Source organism: Carassius gibelio, chromosome A23, assembly GCF_023724105.1.
Source record: "Carassius gibelio isolate Cgi1373 ecotype wild population from Czech Republic chromosome A23, carGib1.2-hapl.c, whole genome shotgun sequence".
Lineage (NCBI taxonomy): Eukaryota > Metazoa > Chordata > Actinopteri > Cypriniformes > Cyprinidae > Carassius > Carassius gibelio.
In genome coordinates, this window is record NC_068393.1 from 17256466 (window position 1) to 17281756 (window position 25291).

Genomic DNA, 25291 nt, shown 5'->3' on the forward strand with positions numbered 1-25291 from the left:
GGCTCTGATTATGATCTAATTGTTAACATTCAGTGTGCCTTATTATCAATCTGGTGCCTTACGATGAGCAGTTAGTGCTTTGTTAGTGTTGGCAGAAGGCTCTGAGAGAGCGATTCTGCTACCGGTGGTGCATTACAGAAGTACTAGTTAGCACTAAGGTGGCATGAGAGGAGCCCCTGCCGCCAACGACAACAACAACAGCAACAACAAACAAGAATTCATGGCAAGCGTTTATTATCTGGTTTAATTGCTCATCATCTGGAGGATCTGACAGTTGTGGTTAATGAGAGAGAGAGGAGAGGCGCAGGCTGTTGGCAGAGGGTTTCATGACAAAGAGGATGCTGGGAGAAGAGGAGGGAGAGTGGGGGAGTTTGACACCGAGATCTGGAGCAACTCGTTCCAGTCGAACAGAAGCAGTGGATGTAAGCAAAATCATTTTCTAATCAAAATATTAGTCAGAAAAAGCCTTGGCTTTAGTTCAGCTGATTTCTTTGGAAGTCTGATTAACCTGGATGTCATTAACACACAATCACAAAGAGGAATCGGGCCTACACTAATCAGATGGCTAACACATACAGGATATCAGAAAAATGAACCCCTTCCTAAAGATCTCATCTGGGCTACAGGCCTGGACACAGTTCAAAAATGGGACCTCCCAGACAATGCGACTTCACACACGTCACGTGCATAACAGGTTCAAACTGACAAGAACAAGGCCTTGGTGAGCTATAATGCTTCACATACTGCAAACATAGACTGCTTAATGGACTTTAACTGACAAGACCAGGAAAAAACAAATGCAATATTTGTCACAACTAAATCTAAACTTCCAAACTAAACCTGTCAGCTGCGGAAGTCTGTCTATCTTGCTTACTGTAGCATACCTGTCACAGTCAGCAAAGATGATGAAAAACTGTAAATAGATGAAGGATAGATACGCTAAACAGGACTTTTAAAGCCCAGCTGATTGTGTGTGATTTATTTTTACCATAAAAACATAAACAAAACAAAAAAATCTTACCAACGCCAAAACTTTGAAAGGTAGTGTTAGTGGTGTTGAGCAGTGAAAATGTAACTAGTGGAAAAGTTTAGATTTTTGTATTTTTCTATTAGAAATTACTTTATTAGCAACTATTAACAATCTAACTGGGAAAAATAAATATAATTCTTAAATGTTTCTTATTTATTTGGCATCAACATTTTTCTTTGTTTTTAATAAAAAAATAATTGTATAACCAAGTTTAAATTATATTTGTAATCTCAAATTTTCTTTGTGGTCTCAAACTTAAAGCCTACAGTTATCTTATAAAATAAAATGAAGTCCATTATATGTCTTGGGCTATTTTTGGAACTGCTTTATATGATACACAAATGGGAAGTAGCAAATTAGGCTTAATGCACAAGCATAAATAGATGTTACATTAATCTTCATTATAAAATGGTATATGCAGGACATTTTGCGAGAGCAAATGGGCCTCTCTTCATACACTAATAAAAAAAGACTTTTTCAATAATTTCATATTAAATGAAATTATATTATATAATCATTGTAAACAACAGCAAATTGAGGATGAAGAAAACTGCTTCATCAGTGTTAACTTACTGGTAGAGGCAACAATGGCAATAGAGAAGACCCTCCCAAAAACCATTGGATCTAAACTCATTCACAAATATCCCATTAAGAAACTCTGGCACTGCAGAAACACAGCGTATGCCTGCATTCTGCCCACTGCTGCAGATCTGCATTCACACACATGGGAATCATTAGGGCGTATAAGTTGGCGAGTGTCCCTAGAAACCAGCTACATCTGTTTATGTTTACCTTCACGCTCCTACCAGCTAATACCATGAGTACATCTGCTACTGTGCAACGAAGCTGTGGTTACATGCATGGTTGACCCATGATTCTGTAATTGCCCAGCAAGTAAGATAAAGAGTCAGAGCGTAACCACCAAAGCCTTCCCTTCCAGAGCCTCTTTCCTCTGCCAGCTCTTGTCCTCTTGTGGAAAGCTCATTGCTGAACTGGTTCAACAAATTGAGCTGCAATAGTAACACTGCTTTTACAAACCAGAGCAAGAAATACACTGTAAAAGAAAAAAAAAAATCCACCCATTTCAACTTAAATAGCTCAGTTACTACCTTAAATTTATAATCAAATTTGTTGTAGAAGTCAGTTTAAATTACAGTTTAAATCAAGTTAAATTTCATATAACTTAAAATGAGTTGAGCAATTATATATATATATATATATATATATATATATATATATATATATATATATATATATATATGTGTGTGTGTGTGTGTGTGTGTGTGTGTGTGTGTGTGTAACAGACCAAAAGTCATTTGAAACATTTAAATCAAAAATGTTGTTTTTTTTCTATTTGTATCAAAGATTCCCTTTATTTCTCTGAAGTCAAAGGAAACATTATAAATGTTTGTTACTGTAAATATTTATGAAAATTGTTATTGTTACAACTGTAATCGAATTAAATTAGAATATATTTCAAAATGTACAAATATATACACTTTAAATATATATAGAAATATAAAAAACTAACACTAACTGATGTTTCTTTGTGAATTTGTTTATTATTAGTAGTAGTAGTACAAAGGAGGACTATAATAAATCTCAAATATATATATAAAAAAAAAAAAAAACACTACAAGAACAAAGTTTTGTTAATGTGTTTAGCTCATTATCGTTATCAATTGTGACAATTAAAAACATATCTGAAAGCAATGCAAAATTTAACCAGTGTGCGGTTTCAAACATCTCACAGATGTGCAACTCAAGGAGGGGGACATGAAAAGAATTTTTAAGCCCACACAAACAATAAAACGCCTCAGAACAGCCACATGAAAGACTTAAGATGCTGGTGTACTTTGTGCTGTTATTGTGTTTCCTGTTCACAACTGCATGCAACAGATGCCAAAGAAAATTCTGGCAGCGTGGCCCCCCTCTGACCCCCTGGGTGAGAATTACACTGTGACGGCGTGCAAAGCACTAGAGGACACAATATCCAACGCATACAAATGTGCTCTTGTTTTGTCATTTAATACAGAACACATACGGTTAGACACTAACAAGATGAGGATGAGAAAGGGTTTTCTTTGGATTGCTCAAATATCGAGACTGTAATCACAATACATTTTATGAGTTTCATTTGAGAAGAATATCTTGCCTGGGTTACATTAAAATAACCTGCCCTGGGAAATTGCGTAGTAAAGGCAAATTAACTAACCTCACATCTGAGGTAGTTTTCCCACTAAATCTAAGAGTGTTCATCAATGCATAGTATTTATGTCTTATCAACAACAACAAAAATTAAGCACAAAATGTCAGTCATGTATATGCATAAAACATATATATATATATATATATATATATATATATATATATATATATATATATATATGCGTTTTGAACAACTGACACGGACCTCAAAATGCTAAGTTTTAGACAAGTTGCTCACTGCCTTGGAGTGACCTGGGAGCTTTCGCAAAAGCCAAACATTGAACAACACTGACCTCTTCTGTCTATTCCTCATACTGCCACTGAGAGCTAGTCCACATCTACTGTATAGCTAGAACTCAAGAGACCAAAATGTACACTTAAAAATTACAGCTAAAAAAAAAACATGAAAGGAATTAGCAAGAAATCATCTCTGGTTCACATCATGATCATTCAGAACACAAACTAAGCATGGGTTCTAGTTAAAAAATAATAATAATAATAAATGAGAAAAAATTAAAAATTCACTTTGTGTATTAATCCAGATCACATATCAATCATAAGATTATCTGTCTTTTGTTTTATTTTCCCACAAAGAAACCTGCACTATTTAACATACCTATATATCTATATATACACCTAATCTATGTAAGCTATTAATGGAATATTTTCTGTGCATTATATGTACAAAACAATCAGATTAAGCAGCAAACTGAACACTGCAACAATATTACAGAAATATTACTGAGGCAATTTTTACTTATATCAATAATTTAGACACAAGATGTACCTGTTAAATATCTAAATATTTAACTAATTAAAAGAGTGATTTAATTGTGTTCAGTCTTTTATTTTGTATTATTATTATTACGATTTATTAAAAGTATATCAAGCTAACAAATTACAATAGGTTTACTTTTTTGTTTCATTGTGTAGAGCAGCTTACAGTAATCAGTACTGTATGTTTTTTTTAAATAATGTAATTTTTGTGTATGTAGAATAATTATTAACCGACCTATCTGATATAAAGCGATATGAATGTTTTGACTGACCAATTAGAATAGAGTATCTCTGTTAGGAGAGAGCTGCTTAGTAAATAAACCATCTTTACAACTCACTTTCTGTCTTTCAGTGAAGCGACAGGGATAGTTACTGCACAACCTGAGAATTAGCACCAATTATTTTTAATTCTAGACACCACATTTATTCCTGTGACGTGACACACACAGCTGAAGGAGCTCTGAGACAGTAGATTGTATTTAAATGGCACGACAAACACAGTTTTAGATGTAATCATTCCTCACATGTGATTGCTTGTCAGCGGAGAAGATGCATGGGTCCACTTGACTGTTGTGTTGTAAATCCCAGTCTGAGTGAAAATGGTGCTTAAATGTGTAGCTGTATTTCAAACTGTGATTACAACCGTTGTGATTAATGGACAACCATCAGTAATAGTGTTGTTTGGAAAATCACTGACTGATTTGACTGACTGTGCGGTTGGTACCTGCATATCCATCCGTTCTGCACTGCAGCCCCTCACAGTCAATGATGCACAGATCAACTTCTCCAGAGATCTTTGTTGTGCTTTAGACCGTAAAGCGTAGCTGTAAATAGGTGGTTACTATCTCCGTTGATGATGTACTAAGTGCATCAGATGTTTGGAGTTGTTGGATTTGTACTGAGGTTATACTGGATTCTTCTTCTGCTGTCTGTGATGCTGTAGACATCTCTGGTTGCACAGGAGGGGTAAACTCTTTGTTGTAATAATCAGGAACTTCTAGCTTGTCTGTTATCCCCTCGGGTGAAAGTGTTGTCACATTAGCTTCTTGTGCGTCATCATGTGTTAAATGGAGGTGTGATTTTAACATATCTGAAAAACAACTGTAGCAATTTGTAGTTTTAAATACCTGATTGAGGACTCAGACAGTCGAAAAGTAAATGACCTAAGCATGGCAAGCTGTTTTGTTTTTTTTAAACACCTTGAAGTGATTCAGGAATATTTTGACAGACACTAACCTGAACAAAGGGATTTTTCCATGGTCCAGTGCATTTTCTGATTTGTCTCTTTAAAGGTGAGAATAGCATCTATCTTGTAGAAATTTTGCTGAAGTTTTTCACCTGACTGATTGATGCACTCCTAAAAAATACCAAATTATAATTCAAAAGTCATTATTTGAAAGCTCTAAAAGGCAAAACTATTTACATATGAAATTGCTTTATATTAGGAAACAAATTATATACATATATATATATATATAAACATATACACACACACACACACAAACACATACAGTATGTATAAAATAATAAACTTTGTATTGCAGACACTTAAAAAAATGTTTTTTTTTTAATTAAATAAAATAAAAATTCACAGTTTTTCTATTTCAATATTTGTAATTTATGTAATAAATTTTCAGCAGCCATTACTCCAGTCTCCAATGTCATGATCCTTCAGAAATACTTTGAATTAGCTGATTTGGTACTTAAGAAACTTCTTAGCAATTTTGAAATTTTCTTTGATGAATATAAAGATTAAAAAGACTGCACATTTGAAATAAATAAAAAAATCATTTGAAATACCTTTACTGTCATATTTGATCAATTAAGCCATCATTGCTGAATAAAACTATTGATTTCTTTCAAAAGGTCCTTTGAACAGTAATGTGTATATATTTAAACTATACATGTTTAACCTTTTTCTGTTGAATATGGATGTGGGAATGATAAGCTGCACAAAGTCATTTGTCTCTGACCACTAGAATTTGTCAGTCTGTTCCACAATTACAGAGCTTACACGCTATTCATAGACATGCAACACTGTGTCTTTAGATGACGAATTGTTCACTGAAAGAAACGCGCAGAATGGGTAGCCAATTCAAATATGTAAGATATAAAAAAATGAAAAAATAAAGATGTGCTAAGATATATCCATAATAACAAACTGTTTGGACAGGCCGCCTCCATGCTGTAAGCATAATGGCCACTGACCAGTTTGACAGGAAAAGAAATGTCCTTCAGATTTGAAAACCTAAAAAAAAAAAATAGACTTTTAATAAAAATAAATCTCCTGCTATAATATTTATAGCACACAATGGATTAAATGAGAGGTTTACGGACAATTCTTTAGCCAGATTGGATATTTTTTAACTCAAGCACAAAGCCAAAAATACACTATTCAATTACATACCATTAGGTGGCACAGTTTAGTAAATAATTCTAGTTCCAGCAGGGTCAGAATATTTAACAAGGGCTTTCAGTTGCAAACATGCAAAAGAAAATGACAAAAATACTACTCAAATTGAAAATAATGAATACCTCCTTTTCCTTTTGGTATATAAAAGATGTATGTGTGTTCTGTTGCTAAATGATTTCACATTTTCACAGCCACAAACTGACAGCACAGTATTACCTGCACTTAAGATGGTGTCTTCTCCCCTGAACTGTTATGTTTGGTTTATGCATTTCAACATTTACTCGAATAAAATTGGACTCCTCCAAAGCCACCACCAGACTCCCTCTCAAGGCCAGAGACCAGTCGAACTGATTGGACAAATCATTTGAGGAACATTGCACATCATAAACAGTACATTCAACTGTTCATAACTTCACATATCGACACATTTATTAAAAATTACCTCATTATTCCAGTTATCCACAGGGATCTCTCTGGTAACCAACACCAAAAAAAAAATACCTGAAAAATCCCTACAAAATGTTAATGTAATTCTGAGATACAGTGAAAAAAAGGGTAAGATGTTTATATTAGCAACTCATTGCAGAAGCAAATATGTTTCAGTGATGAACAAGGACCAAACCCACTGAAATGAGCAAGAAACTTATAAAACTAGTACACAGAACATATTTTGCAATATCTTTGTTACATATTATTTAAATGTTTTTTTTTTTTTGTTTAATGGTGGCCGTACTCACACCTTGCACTGTCTGTCTTACTGTGTGACATATGGGCTTCTTAAAGTAATTTGATTAAATATAATATTATCATTATATTCATATTTTTATATACTATTCAAATATTTTAGAATGTTTCAAATTCATCATATGCTTGAGAGAAAATGCTATCACTTCTGTTATAAAAATTATTTTTGTTCGTTTGTCAACATCAAATTCATTATTTAAGATGTTTAATATGCAATCTTAATCAAAATTGAAACTGTCGTTATTAAAAACTGCTTCTAGAATACCAGCAGAATAACAGTATTTCCTGAAAGGAATAATATCACTACATTCCAGTAAGATTTTTTACAGACAGAAAACTCTGTCATAAAGTACAAAAAGGGGATCTTAACCAAATAATAAAGAATAATCTGTCAGTCTTATCTTACAATTAGTATAAATGACATATCAATTATCTAAAAGTGTAAAATATGTAATGTGGATACTATAACAATTAGTTTTTTCCAACAAAAAAAATTTGTTAATGGTGGCCCACAGATCGGTTTCTTTCTTCTCTTGCGTTAAGGTCAGATATTCAGTGCCCATATATCTCACCTTAAATCCGTAATATTCCAGACAGCCAGAGCCTTAGTCCCTCAATTCTCATTCTATGAATCCAAAGTTCCATGTACTCAGAGAAACATTCCACATCACCCTCTAGGAAAATAAATCGAAGTCAGTTTTCATTCTTTAACTGCAGTATAGAGTAACAAACTGCAAAGTAATTATTACCTATCATGCTTGCAGATTGACTGCCCACCCAGTCTCTCTTCTGAAGTCCCAAAACATTTCCCCATATGGGCAAAATGAAGTGCCTATGTGAAGCAAAGGGCAACAATAATTAGCAATATTACAGGAGAAAATACATAAATCATCACTATCTAGTTACTTACACTGAAATAAGTAAAACCCTTGTGAGCATAAGGGCCATGGCTCATTTGGTTCTTGAGGACAGAGAGGAGATACAACTGCTCTTATAATGTGATCAAGTCAGTTGTGTTTGGCCTTTTAGGTTACAAGTGAGTGTTAGAGCAAGGCTGACCCACTTCATCATCATAATAATTATAAAACACATGCACTGTAAGTGTGAAAAAAGCAATGGATGGAGGGAAACCTGCACGGCAATAAAAATCTCTTCCTTTCATTCACTTGTTTTAACTCACAAGGTCTTACCTTTTCCAATAAAAATGCCATGGCCACTTCATGAGTTACAGTTGTTATCAAGACCTATGCAAGATTACAGCACAGTAAATCTTCATTCAGTTGTGATTGTGCTATAAGACTGCATGTTTATAAGTATAATTGATATTGATTAGCCTACATTATGTTTGGCAGCATGATGTAAACCTTATTGTGTCCTTCTTGGCCATTACAAAATGATAAAAAAACAACAACAACAACAACTGTAGGTCCTAACAACACCCATGAGATGGCCTATCAAACCATCCCGGGTTCCAAAAGTGAAATCAGACATTGTATGATAAAGCCTTTCAACTCCATTTTTAAATTTTAAGCTATTAAAGTATCCAACATTATTATTATTATTTATTAAACATTGTTTTGTCATAAATAGATTATTTCACTCAATGAACTAAGGTGCATACTGGTAATTTTACAGGCCTTTGTTTTGTGTTCCAATGCTTTTGTCTGTTCTTAAATCTGATGTAACAAACCTGTAAGATGCGATATGAGCAGAAGCTTTTAACACTACAGTGGATTCTTGTATATTTGACATCATTTCAACCTCCTGAAATATAAATAACAACGCCACCAGTCCATCAAGAACATGAACAGACACGACAACATTACACCATCTTATATAGTATACCACAAACTACGTTGGGCGTTTAAAAAGTAAGAATATTACGTGTACAATCCCCTCCATGTGCTGGGATGCGACGCTCCAAACTGATGATGTCATTCCTCCAGTGACGCATCTGGTAGCCATTTTATCAGTTTAAGGGGTCGAAACGGCAACTGGATGCATTAGTCCACGCGTTTTCGTTATTTTATTACTTAACGTTGCTTGTTTGAATCACAATCGGTAGATAATCAAGTACAGTCGATGACTAGGTGTTTGTACACCGTGAAAATTGGCGGGAACAGGGTGCGACGCGACGCGTCATTCATTTCTAACGTGCTAGCTTAACTAATTGCGCCCCGCTTTATTTGACAACAGTCGCACGTAAACAAGAGACATCAGACTTGTTGCCAGCCAGTTTGTGGTTGTGTTTACTTCTGAGGTCTTTCCGCTGTCCTAGTTTCTGTTTCGGCACCATTTGTGGTCTTATAACTGAATTATTGATCTTGAAGCTGTTAGCACAGCTCGCGCTATTGGTATAAACATGACTGAGTGTTATATTCGCGTCGCGGAGGATGAGAACGAGGAGCCGATGGAGATCCCGTCCGAGGAGGACGGCACCGTGCTACTCTCCTCCGTCGCCGCGCAGTTTCCCGGAGCCTGCGGCCTTCGATACCGTAGCCCCGTGTCTCAGTGCATGAGAGGGGTCCGACTGGTGGAGGGGGTTCTTCATGCACCCGAATCAGACTGGGGCAATCTGGTGTACGTGGTCAACTATCCAAAAGGTAAATTCAGATGTATTGGGTTTATTTGATTGTAGTGACTAAATAATATGGGGCTCGTTGATGCATAGAAAATATGGTCTTATATAATTCACCCAAGTTTTCCCACTAATAATGCATACTGCCCTTGCGATTTAAATCTAATTGATTTGTCTTAAAATAAATCAAATAACTATAATAAAAAAAATGTCATACAGATAATAAGAGGAAAATGGATGAAATGGATGCTGCATCAGCTGTGAAGATCAAGAGAGGTGTGCAGAAGACATCAGATTTGATTGTGCTTGGGTTGCCGTGGAAAACAACAGAGCAAGACCTTAAAGATTACTTCAGCACTTTTGGAGAAGTGATCATGGTGCAGGTTAGTATGAATACTAAATAGTTTACCCCTAACAAATACTCACCCTCTAATATAATGACCCTTATACACAGAAAAATGTGAACATGTTTAGAGAATGGTGGGGTAATTCACTTTCATGTATGGAATTAGAAGCTCAGTATTCTGCTTACTTTGGGGTTAGAAAGATATGAAAGTTATACAGGTTTTGAAAAGTATGCATAAATAATGACAGAATTGTCATTTTTGGGTGAACCATCACTTAAATATCATGCATGACCTGCTCTCTCAGGTGAAAAGAGATGCAAAAACGGGAAATTCCAAAGGATTTGGCTTTGTAAGATTTACAGACTACGAAACACAAATGAAAGCCATTTCCCAGCGGCATATGATTGATGGAAGATGGTGCGACTGCAAACTTCCAAACTCAAGGGTATGTCAGCAACACTAATGTCATGTAATACTACACATAGTTCACATTTTGGTATAGAAGTTGCAAAGGGTTTAAATTGGAACATATACACATTTCATGTTTCAAATGTTTTGTTATGCCCTTGCTGTTGTGAACCTTGCATGAGTAGACCCTGTTTTCTTTTAAATGATCTAGTATTTCCTGGAACAGGCTGGCCCGGATGAGCCTATGAGAAGCAGGAAAGTATTTGTGGGCCGCTGCACCGAGGACATGTCAGCTGATGAGCTTAGACAGTTTTTTATGCAGTACGGCGAAGTCACGGATGTGTTCATTCCCAAACCTTTCCGAGCCTTTGCCTTTGTCACCTTTGCTGATGATCAGGTTGGTCTTCTGGTCTTTTTCGTTCTCTTTACTTGACTTGCCGTTATTCTCTTCTCAATTCAACACATGGTTGTCTTCCTCCAGGTTGCCCAGTCTCTGTGTGGTGAGGACCTGATCATTAAAGGAACCAGTGTGCACATATCCAACGCTGAGCCTAAGCACAATAATAGTAGGCAAATGATGGATCGTGGGCGGTTTGGGGGGTTTGGGGGGCAGGGCTTTGGCAGTAGTCGCAGTCCCAACAGCAATGTGAATTTTGGGGCCCTTGGCATGAATCCAGCCATGATGGCAGCTGCTCAAGCAGCACTTCAGAGTAGCTGGGGCATGATGGGAATGCTGGCCAATCAGCAGAGTCACACAGCCGCTTCTGGCGCCACCCCTAGCGGACAGAACAGCGCTAGTAGAGATCAGAACCCGAGTTACAACGCAGGCAGCAATAGCTACAACACCGGCAGCTCAGCTAGTCTTGGGTGGGGGGCAGGAACCAATTCAGGCTCGAGCGGTGGGTTCAACTCCGGTTTTGGTTCTAGCATGGAGACAAAGTCCAGCTGGGGAATGTAGAGAGATTTCAATTGGGTCTCGAAGTATCCTTATATCTAGATTATATGGTAAGTATTTTGAGAGAAGAAAGTTTAGTCAGATATTGTGTCCCTTAAATGTTTGCCTTTTGATTTTGTAAAACTGAATGTTCTTTGAATACATATAATGATTGCTCTTTAAGATTAACTTAGAGTGGTTGAATTTGTTAGAAATGAAATGAACACTATAAGTTTTTTTTTTTCCTTATAGATATAATTTATTTTGTGTCAGGCATTCAGTATGCCCACATATCTGAGCATCTCTTACCATTTCAGTGCCCTCTCAGCGTACTGTACATTTAAATGTCCTTCATGTGGAAAGCCATTTGAGTTGTGTTCTCTGCAGTTTTTTTTCCCTCAACGTTTTTTATGGTCAAGCCTTGATAAATCTCTTCTACAGTTCATCACCTCTTTTCCAATTTCCCGGGAAGAAGCCCCTCGTTGGCCGCAATGCTCGAGCGATCTCAGTATCCGTTCCCTTCTTCCCATGTGTAAATGCTTTGCCATCAAAGAGCACAGCTTCACTCTGCATATACTGTGTTAGACGGTGGGTGTTGTCTTTTTTTCCCCCCTTTTCATGGATGAAATCTTTTTTTTGAGAGCTGAGAGTGATATGGTGATGGATTGTTGGTGCGTCACAAGTGAGAGACTGAATGAGCGAACGCGCTGAGAGAGAGAGAGAGAACTTGAACGCAAGTGTGCGATGCCGAAAAGCGACTTGATGACTGTGAGAAGAAACTGTGTGAACGAGTGTGAACGAAGGCAGCGAGTGTCTTTTCTGTAAGACCATCAGAAGGACATTCATTTACATTCTTCTGTCCCTCTTGTTCTGTCTACCTTCCTCTCTTTCTTATATTGCAATCATATCTAAAAAGCTGCATTTTAAAAAAATAACCCCCCCCCCAAAAAAAAAAATGATGTAGTGAAATGTTTGTGACCTACTGAGTATTTGTGTTCTTGCTTAATAGTTTGATGTGAATGCTCTGTATGGTGTGCGCTCTATCTCACTGTTACTGAACTCATGTGTGAACGTGATGTGATGCTGTGGGCGGTGAATGAGGGCGAGCGTGAGCTCTGAGTGGCTTAATAGGGGTGATGTATTGATGAAAGTGAAGAATGCTTTAAGAAGAGGTTGCTTTTGTTGTGTTTTGAATGCTTTTTATATGTTTTGTGACTCTAAGGGAACTCAAATAAAAAAAATAATTTGACTAGTTATTTTGATAGTGGCTTATTTGCTTCAAGACATTAATTGAATTGCAAACACTTATTTAATTCACATGTATAGGGACGTTGGACTCGGCTGGCCCAGGTTTACCTCAGAACCATGAGTGAAGTCACTAACGGGAGAGCTGAAGACTGAAGTTCACAGTTCATCTGTGGAGGCCGCTGCTGTATGCCTTTAACATGAAAAGGGACTGTATCACTTCACTGTAACCAGATTTCCCTGGATCTCCTTTTATTGAAATTTCAATGGACAATTCCCAATTGGCCGGAGTGCATGAGTAAAGACAGTCCGTGTGCAATCTAAAAGCAAAGTTAAACTGGTGTGTTTATGGATCAGTCCCATCGCAAATGACTTCATGTTCATGCTTGTGTATTTCCGGCTGTTTTTACCCAAGAAGTCAATGCAGTTGTTGATCTTGCTTTTTAAAGTCCTTCTTTTGTTTGATTGCTTTTACATGATCTGTCACACTGTAAATATAGTGTAGTTGAAGTTTAAAAGGCCTATTTTTCATACAGTGTTCTGCTGTGGGTGAGCCGATAGGATTTTGTGAAAGGGGTTTGTGTTATCAATGACTTGAATCACTTGCAGGATTTTTTTTTTTTAATCAAAAAACTTAATAAACATACACAGAGGAAATGTATCTCTTTTTATTTTTTTACCTGAAATGCTGTGTAGTTGTAAACATTTCATTTTAGTGATTTTAAGTGTAAAAAACATGCATTGGATATAACCTACTGATTTAGTACATTGCAAAGTAGCCTTCTAGTTTTTAGTATAACGCAAACATACTATTTAGCAGTTTTTCTTGTTTGTGGAATATCAGTTTAACACGCAGAACTGTAGATAGTTTTACCTTGGAGAAAATAACTGCTGAAATATGATAATAAACAATTACTTTTCTTACTAAACTTTAACGATTTAATAATAAACTTTAAAGTCAATGTTTATTGGACTTAACCTGCACTGTTGACATCTTTTTTTTTAAGATCTTAAATCTTAACGTTAACATGTATTTGAGTTAAAAAGTTTAATTGAATGAAAGCCGTTTTCGGTGGGACTACTGTCCTGAGCGGATGAAGATTTTGTCACCGGTAAGTACTACGTATGTCAAGGTCAGATCACCTGTGCGGAGTGCTTGAATTACCTGGACTACTTGCATTAAGTGCTTACCGCTTACCCACAGCTTGAAAGCGATTCTTTTTCTCTAGTTTAATGTCAACATAATATTTGTCAACATAATATTTGTCAGCAAAATGAAACTTTCTATTGGGTCCTGTTTACTTCTACTGTAAGTGACCTACTTTAAAAACGTATTTGAATAATTTGTGTATAAATTTGGTATAAGGTAACGCTATCGTCTATGATTTAACCCAGAAAATTCCTTTAAAACCATATCTCCGGTCTCAAGTTAACAATTGCTTTCGATATAACGTTATATGTATCAAAATATTACATACCTGCCAGATGACTTTTGCATCCTATACCTGCAAGAAGAAATGTCCTTGTCTTTCCGTTAGGTGGTGCCAAACCTTTAATTAACAGTGACTACACTAAGCAGTTTCAAAGTCCTTAGACATAAAATACAATACTGGAACAGCAGAAGCCAATGCATACACAGTGATTTTAATACAGTGTATTAAATTGCAGAAGCAGGACTGTAGATTTCACCAGACTCATTTGTGTCTGTTCTGTTTTCCAGGTCTAACACGAGGAGAAGGTCTTCCAGAAGAAGAGCTATAGCAAGGAGATTTATCTCGAGGGGTTGGACAAAAACAGACTTCTCTCCCAGAAAATCAGGGTCAGCTAGTTCTTTACTAGTGAGGTTCAGCTCAGCCTTATCTGGCATCACCTTCTTCAAGTCCTTCTGGTCTTTTATCTAGTAGATGAGGAGACATGTGGTCTTGAGTATTAGATCACTGCTACAGCCTAGATCTTTACAGCATTAACAGTATTGCAACACTGCAGTCCAGTTATTCTTAGCCACTGACAAAGATATAAGGAAATACTAACAAATATGGGCCCATGCACTTTTTTCCATCCTAAAACCCTTTAAATAAGAGATGCACCTCATTGGTGTGTGATTGTTTGTCTTGTACAAGTGACTCCTCACCATTCCAGACCACAAGAACCAGAGGAAACAGGCTCCGCATCACCCGCATAATGAACATGCTTCTCTACATCTAACAATCTAACTCCTATCATCATGTTTAGAGATGTATCTTCACAAAAGATACTGACGCAATACAGGGGAAGAAAGCCATTAGTAAATGACCTTAGATAGTGTTATCTATTATAGGTTATTGAAAAAAAAATTCGGGCATGATTCGAAAAAGCTAAGTGGTCGTAAAAAACACTCATGGTCAAAAATGACGACAATAGAAAATGAATGGGAAAGGTGAAAAAAAAGTAAAAATACAGAATATTTTTATCTATACAATCTACAAGTCCCCTACAATGCAGAAAAAAAATTGCACAGCAATGAAGGGGTGAAACTCTAAAACATCTAGAGTGCAAAATCAACACACCAACTCACACACACACACACCTATAAACTGGTGTGACTGTAAAACTGCAATATGTCAAATAAAATCAATAATTCGACTACAATGCAGTAAAAAAGTGGACAGCAAGGAAGGGGTTACACTCTAAAGCATCAAATGTGTAAAACGGATACATCCACCAACACTCACCTACACTCACAGACACACTTGTACAGAATTATACTACTCAAATGAATTGGTATGGCTATAACCATATAGCCAAAATGAGTCAGATGAAATAAGAGGTTAAAATCAGATCAGATCCAGAAGGATTAAGCTCTGATAAAGCATTCCTGTTCATTTTTGTTATATTTCTTTAGAATTGTTATGTTTTGTGTAACAAAGTGCTTTCTTTGTTCAGGTTTGAATGTAGTAATAATGAAAAAACCTACAGTATTGTTCAAAATAATAGCAGTACAATGTGACTAACCAGAATAATCAAGGTTTTTAGTATATTTTTTATTGCTACATGGCAAACAAGTTACCAGTAGGTTCAGTAGATTGTCAGAAAACAAACAAGACCCAGCATTCATGATATGCACGCTCTTAAGGCTGTGCAATTGGGCAATTAGTTGAAAGGGGTGTGTTCAAAAAAATAGCAGTGTCTACCTTTGACTGTACAAACTCAAAACTACTTTGTACAAACATTTTTTTTTTCTGGGATTTTGCAATCCTGTGAATCACTAAACTAATATTTCGTTGTATGACCACAGTTTTTTAAAACTGCTTGACATCTGTGTGGCATGGAGTCAACCAACTTGTGGCACCTCTCAGCTGTTATTCCACTCCATGATTCTTTAACAACATTCCACAATCCATTCACATTTCTTGGTTTTGCTTCAGAAACAGCATTTTTGATATCATCCCACAAGTTCTCAATTGGATTAAGGTCTGGAGATTGGGCTGGCCACTCCATAACATTAATTTTGTTGGTTTGGAACCAAGACTTTGCCCGTTTACTAGTGTGTTTTGGGTCATTGTCTTGTTGAAACAACCATTTCAAGGGCATGTCCTCTTCAGCATAGGTCAACATGACCTCTTCAAGTATTTTAACATATGCAAACTGATCCATGATCCCTGGTATGCGATAAATAGGCCCAACACCATAGTAGGAGAAACATGCCCATATCATGATGCTTGCACCTCCATGCTTCACTGTCTTCACTGTGTACTGTGGCTTGAATTCAGAGTTTGGGGGTCGTCTCACAAACTGCCTGTGGCCCTTGGACCCAAAAAGAACAATTTTACTCTCATCAGTCCACAAAATGTTCCTCCATTTCTCTTTAGGCCAGTTGATGTGTTCTTTGGCAAATTGTAACCTCTTCTGCACATGCCTTTTTTTTAACAGAGGGACTTTGCGGGGGATTCTTGAAAATAGATTAGCTTCACACAGACGTCTTCTAACTGTCACAGTACTTACAGGTAACTCCAGACTGTCTTTGATCATCCTGGAGGTGATCATTGGCTGAGCCTTTGCCATTCTGGTTATTCTTCTATCCATTTTGATGGTTGTCTTCCGTTTTCTTCCACGTCTCTCTGGTTTTGCTCTCCATTTTAAGGCATTGGAGATCATTTTAGCTGAACAGCCTATCATTTTTTGCACCTCTTTATAGGTTTTCCCCTCTCTAATCAACTTTTTAATCAAAGTACGCTGTTCTTCTGAACAATGTCTTGAACGACCCATTTCCTCAGCTTTCAAATGCATGTTCAACAAGTGTTGGCTTCATCCTTAAATAGGGGCCACCTGATTCACACCTGTTTCTTCACAAAATTGATGACCTCAGTGATTGAATCCCACACTGCTATTTTTTTGAACACACCCCTTTCAACTAATTCAACTAATTGCCCAATTGCACAGCCTTAAGAGCGTGCATATCATGAATGCTGGGTCTCATTTGTTTTCTGAGAATCTACTGAACCTACTGGTAACTTGTTTGCCACGTAGCAATAAAAAAATATACGAAAAACCTTGATTATTCTGGTTAGTCACATTGTACTGCTATTATTTTGAACAATACTGTACACTTCAAATCAACATTTAAAACAACAAAAATATAAACCTTGACAAAAAGTAGTCTTTGAGAATGCCTTAATATACAGTTAAATCCACAACCTAATAGAAGTAAACAATTATGTATAAAAATAACTAGGAAATTCACAAGCCTCTCTATAGAGTCCTATACAGGAATCTAGTGCAGGGTTATTCAAATCTTGCCCTGGAGGACCAATGCGGTGCAGAGCTTGGCTCCAGCTCTGATCAAAGTCAACTGCCTGTGAATTTCTAATGATCCCAAAAACATTGATTAGCATGCTCAGGTGTGTTTGACTAGGGTTGGAGCCAAACTCTGCACTGCATTGGTCCTCCAGGGCAAGATTTGAACAGCCCTGATCTAGAGGTTACACCATGAAATTACAGGTTTTTCTTTTTTGCTCTCACCAGCTTTTTTAAAGGCCTAGTCTCTATTTTAATCTGAAATACTGAATTCATTTACTTTTCCTTTTTTTTAATTAGAAAAAAAGTACTATTTTCAATGGGAAAACAATTATTGTAATAATTGCATAAATATAAAGTAGTACCATGAAATACAAAATTATATATATATATATATATATATATATTTTTTTTTTTTTTACAAAAATATTTCAATAAATTTCAAGTGTCCGGTCACTTAACCGTGAAGACCATGAGTGTGACTCTCATTTGAGGAGTGAACAAGGGTTAAACAGGTTGGATGTGAATTAGGTGTATTGGTGCAGTCAGTGTGTCTTAACCAAGAGGAAATCCTATCTTTTATATTACATGTGTTATCATTTCATCCTGAAATAATAATCACTGAACCCATTACTAGAGAAAACAAGCTCATTGCTCCAAAAAGTCATTTCTGCCCTCTCCTGGTGACAAATTGGAAGTACATACAAATAAACAAGTTAAATATCTAGCATTACTGCTAAAAAGAAGCAGGAGTAAATCCTATTTGCATGTGAGTGAAGAAGACAAAAGCTAATTAAAAAGGGATTGAAATCTTTATTTAGCCTAATGCAGTGCAATAGTTACCCATAATCCAGGGTTAACTCTTTGAACTCTGGGGGTGAAGCATGACAGGTCTACACCAAGAAGAATCTCAGAAACAACACTCTTACTCAGAGATGAGGTGTTTGCAACAGTGGACCTTAAAACTACAAGAACAGAGCTTACAAATAGTGTACACACTATGATCTAGTACAAATAGAAATATGAATTTGAACACTCTTCAATAAGAGCTCTACTCTGGGCTGAAGTTCAGCTCTTCGGGAGGAATGTGCTCAGCTGCTCTGGTCCTTCATTAAGAGGAGATGATGTTCTTCAAAGTTAAACCTAATAACACTCTTGATTTTAGGCATTATAAGATGACGACGACACTTTTCCTCCATGGCCCGTCCAGTTAGTGTGGATGAACTTTCCAGGGTTTGATAGCAGCTCATATGTGTGGGCACCAAAGTAGTCCCTCTGTGCCTGAAGAGTGACACAGTGATGAGGTCATATTAGCTCAGCCAATGAGAAATACAAAGAGAGAACAACTGCTTGGGTATTAAAATAAATAGGAGAGACTGAAGCAAGAGTACTCTTATTCTAACCGAAAAGCCTAAAAATATTTATTTATTCTAATTTATTTAAAATAAATAATAAAATAAAACCTCTACCATATGCATACTAAGGGCTTCAAATGCCTAGAACCATAAGTGCCCAGAAGTAATCCCTGTGTTATCCCATATGGTTAGTTAGAGAGAGGGTTTATGTGTTGAAGAGAGTTTTACCTGCAGCAGGTTTGCTGGGAGCATCTCGTGCCTGTAACCGTCATAGAAAGACAGGGCGGTGGTGAAGCACGGCATGGGGATCCCCTGCTGCACACCTGTACTTACTACCCGACGCCACGAGTCCTGCAAAACACAACCAACGTACTGCTAAATAAAACTCATTCTACATAGATTATTCCCAACAAACCTTTAGATCAGTTTTTAAAAGTAAACCGCTGTTCATACATAATTTCCATTTCAAAATGACATGTATTTCCAAACAAGACCATATTTAACATCTGAAAAATGACTTTAAAATCCAACTGTTAACATTAATGTTACATTCTGACATGCATGTTGCCAAATAATTGCTGAAATATTGTAGCTCATACAAATCGATTACTACCAATGCACAAACGTCATGATTACGCTTGACTCGACTGCATAGATCTTAAATAATTTTAATAAATTTCATAAAATAATATGAAATTGTCATTAAATACAGCATATGCCATCCATAAATGCTACTTGTAACAGTAAAAATGTACTGATGAATTTCAAACTTGTTCGTAATCCTGGAGAAACACACACACACACACACACACACAATAGTCTGTACCGTATATGGTTTCGCAATAGTAGCTGCATGCAGTATTGAAATAAATATAATTGTATGGCTATACTATGTAAGATTCTATAAATAATTAATCAAAGTGGAGCAGGTGTCATATCAGTTTGGACTGTGTTCATGGAGTATATATTTGGAAGGCACTAAGTAAACATTACTTTTTAGAGGTACCTTACATATACATTTATATAAATGCATATATACAGGGGGCTATTAGTGCTGCTGATTTCTCTCTGGCATATTTAGTGGCATTATTACAGGAAACAGAGCAATTTGTGGCCACTCTTGGCTCACTTCCTGTACCTGACAATCCTGTACAGCTTTGCTGAAGAAGTTATCCAGCAGCAGACTCTGCAGCTCAGAGTTCCGGTCAAACGCTTCCTTGATCTCTCCCAAGAAGACACTGCGAGTGAAAGATTTGTGACCTTTATTCAGAACTAATCTACAGTCATGATATAGTAAAATGAAACCGTTTCCTCACTTCTGTGCATGTGGGAATATTTCATCAGACACTGCCTTAACCGACAGGCAATCTAAATAATCGCATATAATTGTATGTAATATTTTTTAAATAACTGTGACAAAGCCTGCTTACCTGCGGATAATGCAGCCTCCTCTCCACATCAGAGCAATAGCACCATAGTTAAGAGACCAGCCGAACTCTAGTGCAGCCTGTCGGAGCAGCATGAAGCCTTGAGCATATGAAATGATCTTTGAGGCGTACAAAGCCTGAAAAAGAAACAACAGTAAATATTCATCCTGTTAAAAACATCCCATTATTAATAAACTCCATTTAATTCTTAACATTAACTGATTAACCTGAAAATGAATGCAGAAAATTTATGCATGGATATAATTGATCCATATTTTAAAGTCCATCCCACCTTTCTGATATCTTCAAGAAACTGTGCCTTGTTTCCGGTGAACTTGACACCCTGGGGGCCGCTGAGGCTCTTACTGGCCTGAACCCTCTCATCCTTCAGAGAGGAGAGACATCTGGCGAAGACAGCTTCCCCTGTGAGTGTACGACCCCACACACACACACACACAACACAAACAGTCATCTCCAGTTACAGTCTGCATCTCTGCTCGCATAATAAGATTATAATCAGTTAGACCACGTCAGAGAGACCACATGAGGAAACATTAAAACATTAGATAGTCGAAGCACACACACACAACAACCTGATCATATTAACTAACTAGAAAGATTGTACAAGAAGCGAAAATCACTTTGGATTTCTGCTTAATGAATCTCTATTACTGTGTCTGTCATTAATATGTATATAAATTTAAATTAAATAAATTCTCATATTTAAAGATAAATACATTATTATTATTATTATTATAATTATTAATGTAATCTGGTGACTTAGATGTTTTATTTTTTTCTTATTATTACTATTATTATTAAAATAAAGTTACATCTCAAATTTAAAAATGCATGTCTAAATTACCAAATTGCAGTTTTTAATTTAAAAATTATACATTTCGTTTTTTCTCACATTTTTTTTTAAATTGTTGTGCACTATAACATTATTTTCATGAAATTAAGCACATTTCTCCCCCAAATTCCCAATACTGTAGTGCAAATATTTTTTGGTATAGACTGAAACTTTTTTTTATCCAGGAAGATTTATTTTTTCCATTAATGTTTCACGGTAATGTGAATGTAAAAAAATGTATTGGTCCTTAACATGTATACATTTTTATTGTGCAAACTCTTTTTATTTTTACTTTTAGATTTTGAGGTGAAATATGACATTTCTTCTTCTATAGAGCAGTTGTAATATTATAGGCCTCTATTCACCGTGTCTTCAAGACTCTAGGCACAATGTATAATTGACTTCATATCTGGTGCCAGACCCTGGCTCTGATGACACTGGTGACGTAGCTCTCTTCGGTGTACAGAGTAATCAGCTAGAGTATTGTGAGAGCAGATCTTACTACATCTACAAACATGAGCGGCTGGAAGCAAAACCCTGAACTCAGCATGACTTTGTATTATATTTTAACCCAACCCAAGGCCTACAACTGTGGAAAGAGTCGAGTGGAGGAAGGGCAAAATAAATCAAGTGGAAAACAGCCGACACTGTGAACTCAGCACTGATTCAACCTTCTGAGGGAAGAAAACCCTCCTCTACAGCCATTCAAATCATAGCTGCTATCCCACGCTTCAGTGCTGCCCTTTTGTCCATTAACTGACACTAAATATACAAGCCCATGTCCTGATCTAACAACTGCACATTAAGTCAGGTCAAATTTATTTACACAGCGTTTTTCATAATAAAAAATAGTTTCAAAACAGCTGTATAAAAAGATATGCATCAATCTGTGTAATTGATGTGTAACTGATTTTTGTGATTTGAGTGATCCTAAACCCTTGCCATTTTTTTTCTTTTTTTTAATTCCAAATTTAGAAATACACTACACAATACAATACACAATACAAAACATTTATATACGAAACAGTGCTGATTTGTCGTTTTCTACACATTAATTGTGATCTAAACTTGCTCACCTTTATATAAAGCTGTTTTGAAACAATGTGCACTGTGAAAACTGCAAATACGTAATAACTAAATTGACATATCACAAATTGTGCTTGCTTATTCAACAATGCCTCATCCACATTAGCCTGCTAGATAACATTATTCTGATGAGAATTTGCAAAAACAAACGTAGAATACATTGCATAAAACCAATTATTTAAGTTTGAAAGGTAATTCATGTGCAAGATTAAGTAATGGTACATTTATAAATAGCAATCAATCACTGGCCCAAAACATTCACAATAGGCCCGGGACAGCGGGCCATCCTTATTGTTGAGGCATACACCAAAAGCCAGAACAGAAAATCCCACTTATGTCAAATCAGCTGAAGAGGTGAACAGCAAAGCTGCTTATGGAGACACTTCATTCAACATGTTCTTCTAAGGTCAAGTGACTTTTCTCCTCTATATCAACAATAACAGAGAAACACCCGTACCTGGGAAATTACACAAGATTGTATCTTACCTATCAACGTAACAGGTGTACCGTATTCCAAAGCAGAGATGGCTGTCCATTTCCCTGTGCCTTTCTGCCCTGCGCTGTCTCTGATTTTGGGCAGCAGGTGAGTGCCGTCTGCGTCCTTGAATTTCAGGATATTGGCAGTGATCTCAATGAGGAAAGAGTCGAGCTCCGTCTTATTCCACTGATCGAAGGCCTGACAGGAAAACCAGACAAAGAAATTGAGTCTTAAGAGGAAGCAGACCCAAACAGTCCTTCAGAAGGAACAGGGTGAGGTGGATTTCAGAATACAAAAGAAACAAGGAAGGAGGAAACAGAAAAGGGACAATACAGACGGGATTTGAAGAAGTACAACAGCATGGACCGTTCATCTACATAACCAAACAACAGTATTTAAAGAAGTGGGCTGATGTCTAACCTGAGCCATTTCTGCATGGTCCATACACAGCACATCCTTCATCAGATGATAGGCCTCACAGATCAGCTGCATGTCACCGTATTCAATACCGTTATGGACCATCTTAACAAAGTGTCCTGCTCCTTCATCTCCAACCTACACAAACATACAAAGAATTTGGAGACGTGCATTCACAGGCTGTATAAATGCATATACATCTGTTGATAACTAATACTCACCCAGTCGCAGCACGGCTCTCCTGTGCCCACCTTAGCAGCAATGCTCTGAAAAATATCTTTTATGTGTGGCCTGAAGGAATCAAATAAAAATAAGATTCCAGAAATGTCAACCAATGCACATGCATATACAGATGTATGCGTAGATTTTTAGGTGGACTTCTTTAAGTCCTCACCAGGCATCCTTATGTCCTCCAGGCATCAGTGAGGGTCCATAACGAGCCCCTTCTTCTCCTCCGCTCACTCCACTACCAACAAACAGAAGGTCCTTCTCCTTCAGACTCTTACAACGTCTCTGTTTGTGAGGAGCGTGAACATTTAGATCAAATACTGTTATCACCTCATATGACCAAAATTTTGGATTGTCAAACTCACTGTTGTATCTCTGTACTCTGAATTTCCACCATCAATGATAATGTCACCAGGTTCAAGAAGAGGAACCTACAATACAGGGTAAAAGTGGGTTACTTGATCACTTTGGCTTGGTGAAAAAGCAAACTAAGACGGTCGATTCATGGTGATTTTTACCAGTTTATCAATGAAGTCATCGACAGCTTGTCCTGCTTTGACAAGGAGGATGATGCGACGGGGTTTTTTGAGTTTAGACACCATGTCTTCAAGGGACTCGGCCCCGATCACCTTAGTGCCTTTGGCTTCATTGTTTAAAAAGTCATGGACCTTGGACACCGTCCTGTTGAACGCACACACCTGAGGAATGACAACAGTTGGAACATCTTACACCTGATGTGAGCCAACAGAACAGGTTGTGCAAAAAAATGTAAAAACACAACTGCACGAGTGACTTGCCACAAATCCATGGTCATTCATGTTCAGGATCAGATTCTGACCCATCACAGCCAGACCAATGAGAGCGATATCTGCTCTGAAAACAAGAATATGGAGATTAGGAGAAACAACATTCATGGTATTTGATTATAGAGCGCACATTTATTGAAATCAGTGACTGTGACAAGTGTCAATCTGATTGGATGACATAAAAGGGACTTCGACATTGTTAACAAGCTGTGTTTGAACAGAAAAAGTACTGGGATAGTAAGTAGATAGATCAGTATAGATACAATTAATGCTGATAATGAGCAAGAACTCACACTATATTAGATTTAATTTGAATAAAAACAGACAAAGCCGTTTTAGGAATTTAAACCAAGCATTTTAAACGTGAAATGTGTACTTACTGAGCCATGGTTGAAGGCTGGTTCCGTGCTTAAATGACTCTTTGGATCAGGGTTCTTCTCACTACAGCAGTCTCTGCTGAACTTCCTCATTCACGGCCTGAGCACAGCGCTGCAGCAGCTCCCAATGAACACGCCCGACAGATTACAGCGCTCGTGGCGTCATTCTTTAGCCGTCTGTGATTGGCGGAGACATTCTGAGCTGAGATTGGAGGCTGTTCATTGGCTGACTGGGTTTGTCCGCCCACGGTCTCAGAAAAAGATTTAGGAGTATGGAAGTAAATTGGAGTAAAAAGTAGATTTGCCAACGTGAACTCTGAGACTTGACGATTGATTTTGTAGAGCAATATGTAGTAATGTGTGTAACGTATGATATTTCATCACATTGATTAATTAAATAGATTACTTCATTTACTCAAAACGACTATCCTCCGAAATTTAACGCTAGCCTACCTTCATAAACGACTTTCTTTCTTTCTTTTTTTAATACAGCTTTTGTAATAGTACATGATAAAATACAAATAGTTATAAGTATTTGACATGTAATTATTTCAAAGATTATTTATATTAATTATTAATTATGATTAATTATAATAATAATAACGTAATTACTTCCGATTATATGTTACTTAATCAGTTCAAATAAATAAAATATAAAGGCATAATCTGTAAAATTGTATTTTAAGGTGTCCTTGTTACACACGGTACATGTACTTACTATTATAACAATTAATTATGTATAATTACAAGTAACCCTAAAATCAAACCCTAACCATATAATTACACTGTAACAAGGACTTCTTAAAA

The 25291-nt window shown here is 36.7% G+C and overlaps 2 protein-coding genes and 2 long non-coding RNA genes across 12 annotated transcripts; 1 reads left to right on the forward strand and 3 right to left on the reverse strand.

Moving 5' to 3' along the window:
- Positions 1-4474: 4474 nt before the first annotated feature.
- LOC127944751 (uncharacterized) lies at positions 4475-8993 on the reverse strand. Of its 4 annotated transcripts, XR_008150426.1 has the most exons (9): positions 8863-8993; positions 8363-8416; positions 8083-8133; positions 7922-8004; positions 7745-7846; positions 6871-6929; positions 6645-6775; positions 5252-5372; positions 4475-5105 (listed from the first exon to the last, which is right to left on the reverse strand). It is a non-coding gene; the product is annotated as an uncharacterized LOC127944751 (long non-coding RNA). The 4 variants fall into 4 exon arrangements; XR_008150424.1 differs by lacking the exon at positions 8083-8133; XR_008150427.1 differs by lacking the exons at positions 8083-8133; positions 8363-8416.
- A 135-nt stretch (positions 8994-9128) lies between these two features.
- Positions 9129-13345, forward strand: LOC127944750 (TAR DNA-binding protein 43-like). 6 transcript variants are annotated; one of them, XR_008150422.1, is made up of 7 exons: positions 9135-9775; positions 9970-10133; positions 10402-10542; positions 10717-10902; positions 10987-11071; positions 11881-12027; positions 12766-13345. XR_008150422.1 is itself a non-coding variant. In XM_052540968.1 (6 exons), the coding sequence occupies exons 1-5, from the start codon at positions 9535-9537 to the stop codon at positions 11461-11463; spliced, it is 1209 nt and encodes a 402-aa protein (XP_052396928.1). In that variant the 5' UTR covers positions 9139-9534; the 3' UTR covers positions 11464-11510; positions 11881-12695. The 6 variants fall into 6 exon arrangements, 4 of the variants coding, with proteins under 4 accessions (XP_052396926.1, XP_052396929.1, XP_052396928.1 ...); XR_008150423.1 differs by having other exon boundaries at positions 9137-9775; positions 10732-10902; XM_052540968.1 differs by lacking the exon at positions 12766-13345 and having other exon boundaries at positions 9139-9775; positions 10987-11510; positions 11881-12695.
- A 962-nt stretch (positions 13346-14307) lies between these two features.
- LOC127944419 (uncharacterized) lies at positions 14308-14939 on the reverse strand. Its single transcript, XR_008150356.1, has 2 exons — positions 14816-14939; positions 14308-14581 (listed from the first exon to the last, which is right to left on the reverse strand). It is a non-coding gene; the product is annotated as an uncharacterized LOC127944419 (long non-coding RNA).
- Positions 14940-18250: 3311 nt separating this feature from the next.
- LOC127945112 (6-phosphogluconate dehydrogenase, decarboxylating) lies at positions 18251-24651 on the reverse strand. The gene is made up of 13 exons (XM_052541682.1): positions 24488-24651; positions 24099-24174; positions 23820-23999; positions 23667-23732; positions 23468-23586; positions 23295-23364; positions 23077-23211; positions 22665-22854; positions 20532-20662; positions 20243-20376; positions 19951-20050; positions 19041-19163; positions 18251-18738 (listed from the first exon to the last, which is right to left on the reverse strand). Exons 1-13 carry the CDS (start codon positions 24493-24495, stop codon positions 18619-18621), a joined length of 1452 nt encoding a protein of 483 aa, XP_052397642.1. The 5' UTR covers positions 24496-24651; the 3' UTR covers positions 18251-18618.
- Positions 24652-25291: the final 640 nt, after the last annotated feature.